This window comes from Bos mutus, chromosome 2, assembly GCF_027580195.1.
Source record: "Bos mutus isolate GX-2022 chromosome 2, NWIPB_WYAK_1.1, whole genome shotgun sequence".
Classification (NCBI taxonomy): Eukaryota; Metazoa; Chordata; class Mammalia; order Artiodactyla; family Bovidae; genus Bos; species Bos mutus.
In genome coordinates this window covers 112,215,484-112,227,746 of record NC_091618.1, presented here as the reverse complement: position 1 = coordinate 112,227,746, position 12,263 = coordinate 112,215,484, and the positions used below count along the sequence as shown (strand labels likewise).

Sequence of the window (12,263 nt, the reverse complement as noted above, 5' to 3'; positions counted from 1 at the left end):
CTAGCACCTTGTACGGGAGGACAGTGAAGTTATGAATGGAAATAGGCTTTCAGCAGAAGGACGGTTTGTGGGAATCACCATGTGCTCCATTATCAACACTGTGAGTGCATGAGACCAGCAGGACGACCTGGTGGGAAGAAAACCAGCAGTCATTTGGAAAGTTAGGCTGCCTTTTGTAAGACTCAAATGGAGCTACTGGTTTCAGGAAGGATCTGTATCAGTTGCAAGAAAGGATGCAATGATCGAGGGGAGAGTATAGAGAAAAAAAAGAAAAACAGCCAAGGCTGGACTTGAGTAGTGACTGAATTTCCAGATGAGGGGAAGAAGTACCCATGAAAGAGACAAGAATACAAGTGGCCATGAGAAAACCAGGATAATTCAGTGGAGCATGGGACCCAAGGGAGAATGGAGACTGAACATGGAAACTCTTACTCAGTCAGAGAATGGAGAATAGTAATGACTGAGTCTGGTTATTGGTTGGTCACTGGAGAATTTAGATGGTTCGAGTTGGAAGTCAGACTTTGAAGGGTTAAAGATTCACTGGTGTTGAGAAAATAGTAGTTCACATCATTTGGGTTCTTATTATATGCCCAGTGCCCTTCTAAATGGAGATTCCAAGGTGGGGCGGTGTTAAAAATCTGCCTGCTGAAACAGGAGATGTGGGTTTGGTCCCTGGGTGAGGAAGATCCCCAGGAGGAGGAAAGAGCAACCCACTCCTGTATTCTTGCTGGGAAAATCCCACGGATAGCGGAGCCTGGTGGGCTACAAACCATGGGGTTGCAAAGACTTGGAGGTGACTGAGCATACACGCATGCACCCTTCTAAACATTTGACACGTGCTCTTCTTTCAGTCTCCAAAACAATCCTATGAGGAAACTGAGGCGCAGAGACATTAAGTGCCTTGCCAGAAGCCACACAGCTAGGAAACAGGACAACTGGGATTTCCAACTTGGTTACTGATCATCCCTAGATCAGCCAGAAGAGAAAAATCAAGAACAGGAGAAGAAACTAAAAGAAAGATCCATCCTCCAACATCCACCTCTCCAAGGACAGAAAAGAAACTGAGAAGGAGAATGCACAGGCTGCCCAGAAACATGAAACAGAGGGAAAGGGAGCTCACTTCAGATCCTGATCAAGCGAGAAGGGTCACCTGTGGAGAGCGATCTGTTTGAGTGAGAGTGGGAATTCAAGGAGGTATTCAAGAAGACATGAGGGTGACTCTGGCTCTGAGATGCTTGGAGTGGAAGCACTGCTTGATCCATCAGTGTGTCAGCATTGAAGTGCTACAGCATCAGAAACCCCAGGGCTTGCTGCGTTATCACACATACATGGACAAGAGCCAAGTCAAGGGACCCAGAGCCTCAACAAGCAACTCTCAGGGATAGTACTGAGTGCTAAAAAGGTGTTTCCAACATGCGTGAACAGATAGACTCAGGACACAAAATTACTTTGAGTCTAGTGGGCACCCATTAGGAAAGAGTATCACAGAGAAAAACTTCCTTTCTTTTATGAGCAGCCAGAGACCGGTCTCCTACAAAAGGCTCAGAATTTGAAGACAGCACGATTTAAGAAGAATAAAGAATGATTCGTGCTGCTTCTTTCCTTAAGAGCATCAAAATAAGCAAGAGGTGGAGCAATCAGGTGTCTACATGTGACTGAGATAAGCACAGTTCATGAATCCCATTTTAAAAGAACCTTCAAACCATACTTTAAGATGAAGGTCCTTTGAGAAAGCATGCTGAAGTTCCAACTAGCACCAGAGCATACCTCCCTCTATCAGCTAAGGCCACATAATTATATTGTAGGAACAATTTTTTAAAATAACCCAAGAATGGGCTGGAGGGTCTGTTTATCCATAAAAGAGTCTGGAGACTTATTCTGTCAAGCTGGTGTTGGACAGATTTTTCTTTGTCACATGAAAACACATACCGCATGACAAATTTTTAGATACAAGTGTTCACATTTTTCACTTACTGTCATTGTTAGAGCCCGTTTCCATAACACCATAAGGAGGAGCCAGAAGTCCTGCCATGTACTGTCGATATTTCTGAAAGACAAGATTGTAAACTCAGTGCACAGATATTTACTCACTTGGAGCATTCATGTGTTTACATGTTAAAAAGAAGAAAAGCTGGATGTCAGTAAGCATCTGAGTCTTGTATTTATAGAGCCATGAAGCGTGCTGTCTGGGCTCTGTGGCCTAAAATAAAAATGCTGTGTTCTAAAGAGGTCTTCCGGATGAGACTGAAAGTGCCCCTGCCTCGGGAGGGGTTTCTACTGCAACCCACTCCTTCACGGTTTGTGATTGATTAACCAAACAGTGTGGGCTTTTGCCCTCCCCTCCACCTCCTGCCTGGCTTCTCATTCTCTCAAACACGTGCTCAGGTTTTTGTGGAGGAAAAAGACATTTGGTTTTTATAGATGCAGATACAAATAAAAGTGCCACCTTCCTAACAGGTGAATGGCACTCAATCGGCCGTCTTTCAAAGCAAAAAGAAATGCATCTCTGGAAAGTGTCTGATGTGAAAGAAGCTGATTCATTACTATTTGCCAGCTTCCTTTTACACTGTACACCTGCCCGTTATATGACCTCCAAAGAACCTGTGGGATGTTGTCAAATAGAATAGTTTGGCTTCATTTAGAACTATTTAGATCCTTCTGAATTTTCTCCCTCTGACTTTTGGTCCAGACGTGCTTTAAAACCTGAGGCTCAGTGATACATATTAGCGCCGGGAGTCTGTGCTGTTTTGAAGGAATAAGGCTTGGTGAGCATACAGCAAGCAGATCAAGCTCCCAGTGAGACAGAAGTGACATTTATGAAGAATGGAATATGAGTGTGAGACATTCTCTCTTCTCAGGTAATAAATACAGCCTCCTCCCCTTGCAGAATGAAAGCTGGGCAATTTTATTTGTTGCGTGGTGTCATGTATATTTATGGTTTATAATTATGATGGCACATAAATGTTAAACAGCATCAAAAGAATCAACACTTCATAATGTGCTTGTGGGTTACACAAACGTCAGCAGAAAAGACTTCATCTGTAGCAATGGGCAGCTGGCAGCATGCAGTATTTGAGCAGCCATCTGGCCCATTTGGTAGATTTGAATGGTGTTTGTAATGTAACATTGATGAGCTCTCAAAAGAGCCTTCTTCTAGTCAAGATGTGACTAGCTTTTTTTTTTTAATCCTTTTTTCTTCTCCTTCTGAGGCAACTATACTAACACCTGCATGCAGACATTCAAAATCATGATTTCTCTCTGCCTCTGAGTTAACTAATCACTCAAACATACCCATGGGACCAATCCATCACCCTGAATTCCTGACATTTCCCTTTGATAATTTCTTCGTTCTGCTTTTCCTTTTTCTTATGATATCATCTACTCTTCTTCCTCATGAGAAAGCACCGGGCAAAGCACACTTCTGTGCATAATATTATGCTGGACTCTGAAAAAACAGGCTCAGAGAGAGCAGATGGGGGCTAGGTTATGTTCTAAGAAGGTTCTATGACCCCGCACAATCTTTTGAGGTATTCCTCTCACTGTTAGCAACTCCATTAACAGGCTCCTGAAAGAAATAATTCATGTTAAATTAAAGGAGCAATTTTGCTTGGCTTAGAAATGCTGTTTTGGATGCAGCGAATGCATTTGTCTTGGGCACCTCGAAATCAAGTTCCATGAACTCCACGGAAGCACATTCCTGACTCCTAAGTGAACAGGACTTTGCCTCCCTTCAGCTCCATAGCATGGGGTCTAGGGTTTGCTCATGGAGCGTGATACCAGAGCAGTCACTCCTGGGAAGGGAAGACAGAGCAGCCATTCAGGGAGCAGAGTACGGGCTGCGTTTCAGCATGTAGATGCACTGAGCACCCACTGTGCCCTCACTGTGCCCTCGACACTGGGCTCCCTGCAGAGAATGGGCAGGGCCCTTTGCACTTCGAAAGCATCAATCTCCTAAGGACAGCAGTACTGTTGTACTCAGTACAGGGTACTCTGTCTTGCACATAATAGAAAATTAATATATATCTGTTGGCTTTTGGAATGTGAATGGAAATTTTCATACATATATAAAAATAGAGTATCACACCACATACTTAACATACAGCCTCAATAACTGTTAACTCATGACTAATGTTATTTCATCTACAATCCTATCCACTTGCCCCTTCCAGAGTTATTTTGAAGCAATTCCAGATATCATATCATTTAATCCACATATATTTCAATAGGAATCTCTAAAAGGTAAGGATTCTTTTTTTCTCCCAAAACAAAACCATAATACCATTATCTCAACTAAGAAATGTAACATCTCCATAATATTCAGTCAGTTTCAAATGTCTAATTGCTTTATATATGTCATTGCTGAATTGAATTTATAAATAACTTATTAGATACATAGATGAATGGAACGGAAAAGACTGCCCCAAAATAAACCCAGGCCTACCTACATGGCCACTTAATTTACAAAAAAGGAGCCAAGAATATACAGTGGGGAAAGGACAGACTCCTCAATAAATGTGAGGTGTTGGGCAAACTGGACAGCCACTTACAAAAGAATGCTCAGTCATGTCCGACTCTTTGCGACCCCATGAACAGCAGCACGCCAGGCCTCCCTGTCCATCACTAACTCCTGGAGTCCACCCAAACCTATCTCCATTGAGTTGGTGATGCCATCCAATCATCTCATCCTCTGTCGTCCCCTTCTCCTCCTGCCTTCAATCTTTCCCAGCATCAGGGTCTTTTCAAATGAGTCAGCTCTTCGCATCAGGTGGCCAAAGTATTGAAGTTTCAGCTTCAGCATCAGTTCTACCAATGAATATTCAGGACTGATTTCCTTTAGCATGGACTGGTTGGATCTCCTTGCAGGCCAAGGGACTCTCAAGAGTCTTCTCCAACACCACAGTTCAAAAGCATCAATTCTTCGGCACTCAGCTTTCTTTGTAGTCCAACTCTCACATCCATACGTGACCAGTGGAAAAACCGTAGCCTTGTCTAGAAGGACCTTTGTTGACAAAGAAATGTCTCTGCTTTTCAGTATGCTGTCTAGGTTGGTCATAACTTTCCTTCCAAGGAGTAAGTATCTTTTAATTTCATGGCTGCAATCCCCATCTACAGTGATTTTGGAGCCCAGAAAAATAAAGTCAGCTACTGTTTCCATTGTTTCCCCATCTATTTGTCATGAAGTGATGGGACCAGATGCCATAATCTTAGTTTTCTGAATGTTGAGCTTTAAGCCAACTTTTTCACTCTTTTCTTTCACTTTCATCAACTGGACCACAATCTTACACAAAAATTAACTCAAAGTGGATGAAAGTCTCAAAGACCTGAAGCCATAAAACCCCTGGAAGAAATCATAGGCTGTAGGCTCCTTGACATTGGTCTTGGCAACGGTTTTTTTTTTTTTTTTTAATACCAAATGCAAAGGCAACCAGACCAAAAATCAGTAAGTGGGACTACATTAAACTGAAAAGTATTTGCACAGCAAAGGAAACAATCAACAAATGAAAAGGCAAGGTATTAAATGGCAGAAAATGTTTACAAATCATATATCTGATAAGGGGTTAATATCCAAAATAAATGAATATAAAAAATCCAAACTCATAGATACAGAGAATAGACTGGTGACTGCCAGAGGTGGAGGGTGAAGCATAGGTGAAATGGGGTTTAAAACCTATTTCTGCAGAACCCGGAGCTCCTAGAGGACCCTCAGGCAAGGTAACACATAAGCAGAGCCTTCAGCTCCTGTGGCAACTTGAGTGTCTTCACTTTTAGCTGATATAGAATTTAGAGTTCCAAGAGTAATTTCATTTGAAAGATGACTTTTGCTTCTGAAAACTAAAAGTCAACAAACAACAAGAATAAATAATCTTTAAACTCCCAGCCAGAAAGATGCTATTCAGAGAAGGCATTTCTTCTTCCATGAAGAAATCAGCAAAGACCAAATTAGGATTTGCCTATGAAGTGCTGGGGGGGAGAGGAATAAATTGGGAGATTTGGGACTGACACATACGTACCACTATATATAAAATAGATCACTAATAAGGACTTACTGTAGAGCACAGGGAATGCTACTCAATACTCTGTAATGGGCTACATGGGATAAGAATTTTTAAAAGAGTGGATATATGTATACGTATAATGGATTCACTTTTCTGCACAGCATAAACTAATACAACATTGTAAATCAACTATACTCCAAATTTAAAAAAAGAAAAAAAAAGGGTTAGACATCTATGGTTGTAGACTGGCCAAATGACAAGTTACCAACAGAATCGGAAGAACTAAGAATTTAACTAAGATGCATCATAGTGCAATGCTGACCTTCTCCAAGTGAGGTGTACAGACCCCCAGTGTAGCACCCAGCAGGACAAGGGAAGGTGTGACAGGGGTTAACAGAAGCTCTCCCTAGAGCTTAAATTTTATTCTATGTCAAGTAGTTGAAAGGACTACTTTTATACTTTTATATTATGGAGCAGAAAACTAAATTTGCATACATTTTAAAGATTAAAGCATGCAACTTCAAAGAAGTTTGAGCTTGCTGCTGGCTGCTTCTAGCTACAAAGGGTCTAGACCCCGGGCATTATGTATTGATTCCCTCTGCATTCAGAGAACTTCAGTGGAAAAACTCAAGTGCCTCTAATGTAATGGAAAGCATGCAGATGCTGGAATCACACAAGAATGGAGGCAATTCTGATTCTGCCACATGCTACCTATGTGAACTTAAGTAAGTTACCTCAGTTTCCTGGGTAAGGAACTTGGGATAATATCATCTATATTTCAGGGCCAGTGGGGGGATGAGAAAAAAACTCTAAAGAAGTGCCCAGCATATATTAGGGACTTACTAAATGATTGCTGATGATAATAAAAATAATAATGATAATGATGAGGAAGAGGAGAAGAAAAAACAACAATCAAGAATTGATCAAACAAATCCCAATATATTTGATGATATATCCCAGACAGAGTCTCCAGCTTTAGGGAAAAATACTCTGTGGGTGACTTCTTATTACTGAGGCCGCTGATACACACACAACATAAAGACCCACAATACATCCACTGACCTGTCTACTAAAAGGAGTTGTAAAAACAACATCTTAAAGAGTAGATGTTCTTAAGTCGTTTTACTATATACTGCCTATTTTCATTGGAGAAGACAATGGCACCCCACTCCAGTACTCTTGCCTGGAAAATCCATGGACGGAGGAGCCTGGTAGGCTGCAGTCCATGGGGTTACTAAGAGTCAGACACGACTGAGCGACTTCACTTTCACTTTTTACTTTCACGCATTGGAGAAGGAAATGGCAACCCACTCCAGTGTTCTTGCCTGGAGAATCCCAGGGACAGAGGAACCTAATGGGCTGCTGTCTATGGGGTCGCACAGAGTCGGACACGACTGAAACGACTTAGCAGCAGCAGCAGCCTGTTTTCATACCCACATGGTAAATTAGTCCCAGGAGAAAGGAAGAGCACAAGAGAGTAAACCCAGAAATAACTGAACAAAAGTCAGTGAAACCTTATAGCCATCAGAACAGTTTTTGGTTTACCAAATCTTTAAAAAAATTCTCTAAATTACAATTGGCCAGTTTATAAGGCAAAGTCAGTGCATGGAAGAAGTTCTCAGGCTAGAGAGGCTAGAAGGCTGTCCTAGATGGAGGGGAGAGATGTGCCACTGGCTATCTTAATGTTTTCTGAGAAAGCTGAGAAAAGACAAAGTATGACAGTCTTAGGAAAGTTAAAACCTGGTCCATCTCTCAGCTCCTTCACTACCCCGTCAAGGCCACTGAGCTACGCTGGCTGGAAGGCTGTCAGAGCAGCCACCAGGCCAAGGGCGGCTGGGGGTCACCCAACTCTGCTCCAGAGTCTGGAGCCCCAGCCTGGGCTGCTCCATCCCCAAACAGGGAACACTTCTCCACACAGTGGCTCCACATGGCCCAGCTGTAGCCCAGCAGCCAGATACAAAAGTCGGGCGGCATGTGCTGGAGGAGCAGGCATAGTAGAGATATGTCACATTCTAAAGGCCAGTCTCAATTTGCCAAGCAGGGGATCTCCCTGGAGATCAGTGGTTAAGACTTCACCTTCCAATGCAAGGGGTGCAGGTTGCAACCCAGGTCAGGGAGTTAAGATCCTACAGGCCTCGTGGCCAAAAGAAAAAAAACATAAAACAGAAGCAATATTGTCACAAATTCTATAAAGCCTTTAAAAATGGTTCATGTTAAAAAAAAAACAAAACAACTTAAAAATTTGCCAAACCAGACTCACAGAGAATAAAGGAAGGCAGGCAGCTTGAACCCTGGCTGAATCCTCTGTGACAAGAGAAGAAGGGATCCCTGTAGGGCAGAACTCCCCACCCTGGAGGTCGAGACCTTCCTAACACACTGAGGCCTTTCCTAGATGTTCTCTGAGCTGCTGCCCGCTGCCAAGGCATCTAGGCTGCCGGTGTGCCACGGTCACCACATTCCCAGCAGCCAGGCAGAGACCTCGGCTTCCAATACAGGCCTTCCCAGCAACTGTCCCCTTTCACCACCAACTCCATCTACCTAGGAGATCATCAAGTTGTAGGAAAAGCATAAATACCATCCATAGGTTGGGATATCAGCACTGGAAAAACATAACAAACAGGAAGTCATGAGGACTATGGACAGGCCCGGCTATAAACACCTGAGGGTAGGAGGGATGCGCGTGTGCTCAGAACAGGGACACGCTCCTGACAGCCCGTGGTGGGCAGTGTCCAGGGTTGGGGAAGAATAGAGGGCACTGCCTTGGTGGTGTGGGGATATGTCCTACCATCATGTACCAGTCATTACATCTGTACTAGGTTCCCCCAAAGTATTAAGGCTGAGTTCATGAAATGTAATGACAAACAGGTCACCTGGACTTTCTCTGAAAACACCCTGAGTATGTGGTAGAATAACTTGGAACAGGGATATAAAATTTAGGCTCCCCCCTTTTTGTCTGTTTCTTGGCAATGATTATTTCTTTACAACTTCCATATGCTATGTAAGATATGGTGGGGAAATGGACATAGCACACTGCTCTAAAGTCCCAGAGTCTGGAGAATTTTTAAATGTGTGAAGCACAGATGAGAAGGGGGAAACAGAAAGCTGTTGTAAAGGGAAATCTCCCAGGAGAATTCCCCGTTTACCCTTTTAGAGCCGTATGGACTGCTGCTCTCACAGCAGGTCACTGGCTGGACCAGGTCACCTCTTATGCCAACTTCTTTTGTTTCCTTGTTTCTTGATTTCTATGGCATTGACCTCATAGGGCACAAAGAACTTTCATCGCCTCTTCTTCAATGATGTTTAATTCATCCTTTGGCTCTAGTACAGCTATTTCTAAACGGAGGCAAAATTCTGCTTGCCAACTCATGGCCATTTTAAATTCATAAGCAGCCTGCAAGAGCTATAGTTTGGAGGTGATAATGACAACAATAGCTCTAATGGAGGAAGTTTTCCAAACCTGAATCATTTAGGAATCCTAGAGTAAAGCCTGAGTAAGATGACACTGCAAGTGAGCAAATACAGTCTCCCTCCAAAATCTGTTTGAAATTCTCTCTCCTACTGGCCTGTGAAGGTGCAGAGATCCCAACCAAAAGGTGGAGGGACCCTCAAGTACTCTCAGGTGAGATCAGGGCTGCAAAGAATACAGTTAGGCAGCCCTCGCTCAATCACAGAGATGAAGTCAGATTAGCCCTGAAGGAAAGGAAGGGAAAATGCATTCACTTAGTCAAGGGGACAAGAGAGGCACAGTGGGGTCCTCATAGAGGGGTCCTCATGGGCTTTGCATCTAGTGAGGGGACAGCCATTCTCATCCGATCATACAGTCATCTCAGTGCAGGAGCTAGAAGGAAAAAAATACACTGAAAATGTGGCTGGGTGGTGGAGCGTGGGGCAAGTTCAGATATGGGGCTCCGGGCAAGGACATGGAATATGAGACTGAGGAGGCTTGGAGGTAAGAACCAGGGGGCCTTCCAGGTAGAGGGAACAGGGGTGCTGCGGAGACAGAGAAGTGTGTCTGGCAAGAGAGGGGAAGTCGCTGTGGATAGAGCAGTGCTCGGGCCAAACGGCGAGGCTGGGAGGCCATGATGGAGGTTTGGAACATTATCCTCGTACAACTGGAAGCAGTTTAAGTGGAGAAGTGACAAGGGCAGGTATGTGTTTTTAAAAGATCATTCTGGCTGCTGTGTGGAGAACGGTTTTGATGGGAAAACAAGAAAGGCATTAAGCCCTTAAAGGGAGGACAGGCCTGTATATGGCCCCTCAAAGGGGCCTGAGTCTGGGGGAGAAGGAAGAGAGAGGAACGTGGACAGAGGGTGGTAAAGACCCTTTGTTCCTCAAGGCCAAACAATCTCCAACCACTTAGACTTACTGATAACAAAGACTCAGATTTCTTGTTGAAGCATGCTCAACACACGTGCACTTTTAATATGACTAAAAGATTGGGGGATTTCAGGGGGCTCACTGGAATGATTATATTAATAATTCTAAGTTAGTGCACACCCTGCATCTTTGAGTATGATTTAGTTAGCCATGTGATTCAGTTAGCCACTCAACTTTGACTGAGTTAGCCATGAGCTTCTCTTAGAAACATTCAAACTGAGAGGCAGACACACACAGTAGGTCAATACTACTTAATTTAGTCATAAAATAATGGCTCTGGAGCTGTTACTGCTGCTGCTACTGCTAAGTCGCTTCAGTCGTGTCCGACTCTGTGCGACCCCATAAACGGCACCCCACTAGGCTCCTTTGTCCCTGGGATTCTCCAGGCAAGAACACTGGAGTGGGTTGCCATTTCTTTCTCCAATGCATGAAAGTGGAAAGTGAAAGTGAAGTCGCTCAGTCGTGCCCGACTCTTAGCAACCCCATGGACCACAGCCTACCAGGGCTCCTCCGTCCATGGGATTTTCCAGGCGAGAGTACTGGAGTGGGGTGCCATTGCCTTCTCTGCTGGAGCTGTTACTGCACAGGAAATCCTCCTCACCTCTCTTTTTGCTAAGCCCGAACTTACCACAGTCCATCTACTGTATAAATGAGATTATGAGCACTGTCTCTACATAGCTGCTGCCTCCTTGTTTATAGAAAAACCTACTGATTGACATTTTATTTAACCATATTTGTCTTCAAAGTGATGGATATATAGTCATTCTCAATTAAAATGATCAAGCCCAGTGCTTAAGAAACTAACAAGAATATTGTAAAACATATCATGGGAACAGGCAAATTTCCTGTTTAAGTAAGTGTTTAATGTTGACACAGAATTAGGATGCATCAGTCATTTAAAAACCTAAAATAAAGGATCATTTCACAGAAAGTAATAGCCTGAGACTGTCATAAGAACACAGAAGAAGCTACCAACATTTTGGTTTGCTTTCTTGCTCTACAATGTACTTTATAAAGGGCAGCAGGCAGAGCAGGAGGCGGATGGTGAGGAGTGATTCAGAAGGTGCTATGGTCTGGACGCGTCCCCTCAAATTCATATGTTGAAATTCTAACACCCAACGTAATGCTGTTAGGAGGTAGGACCTGTGGGAGGTGTTTAAGTGTGAGAATGAAGGATCAGCGCTCTTCTGAGAGCTCCCTAGCCCCTCCTGCCAGATGGGGACACAAGGAGTGTGCATCCCGAGAGGGCCCTCAGCAGAGGGCTGGCACCCTGACCTCAGACTGCCAGCCTCCACAACTGGGAAGAATAATTTTCTGTTGTTTAAAAGCCACCCCGTCTGTGCCATTTTGCTATTGCAGCCCGAACAGACTAAGACAGTGGGGTAGGAGGACTTTTCCTGGCCCAAACAGATACCTAACTTCCCAATTGAGCGGCACTTCTTTAGTTTTTGACTTTGTCCCTCAAAACTTGAAACCACTGGGTCACAGGTACTATGCATTTCTGTGCTTATTTCCTCTTGAAGCATCCACCAGCTTCCCAGCTGTCCTATCTCCTTAATCCCAATCCTACCCTGAAAGCCCAGGGGCCATACAGGATTCCAGCTTTTGCCGCATTCACGAATGGACAACAGCAGTGCCTTTTTCCTCTTTCGGATGTTGACGGAGCTCCACAGCCTGGAGTCGGCCACTTCCCAGCTTCACATACGCTAGACCTTTGGAGCCTTTGTATCTGAACTTACTCCTAACTCCTGCAACGTTCTGCTGACACGGTGCCTTACTTTCTCCATCTCCCTTCACAGGTAACATTTCTATTCTGCTCCAAGTTGTAGTACACAACCTTGAGACATCCTTGTTAATCCAACACACTCTGACTGCCTATATCTGGGGAAT

General features: G+C 43.9%; 1 protein-coding gene across 4 annotated transcripts in view; it reads right to left on the bottom strand.

The window, feature by feature from the left end:
- Positions 1-12,263, bottom strand: part of RAPGEF4 (Rap guanine nucleotide exchange factor 4) — a 334,333-nt gene that overhangs the window by 152,287 nt on the left and 169,783 nt on the right. For all 4 annotated transcript variants that reach the window (XM_070358480.1, XM_070358487.1, XM_005887564.3 and 1 more), the window contains one exon: positions 1,975-2,047. In XM_070358480.1, the coding sequence (XP_070214581.1) occupies positions 1,975-2,047 (73 nt within the window). The remainder of the gene's footprint in view (positions 1-1,974; positions 2,048-12,263) is intronic.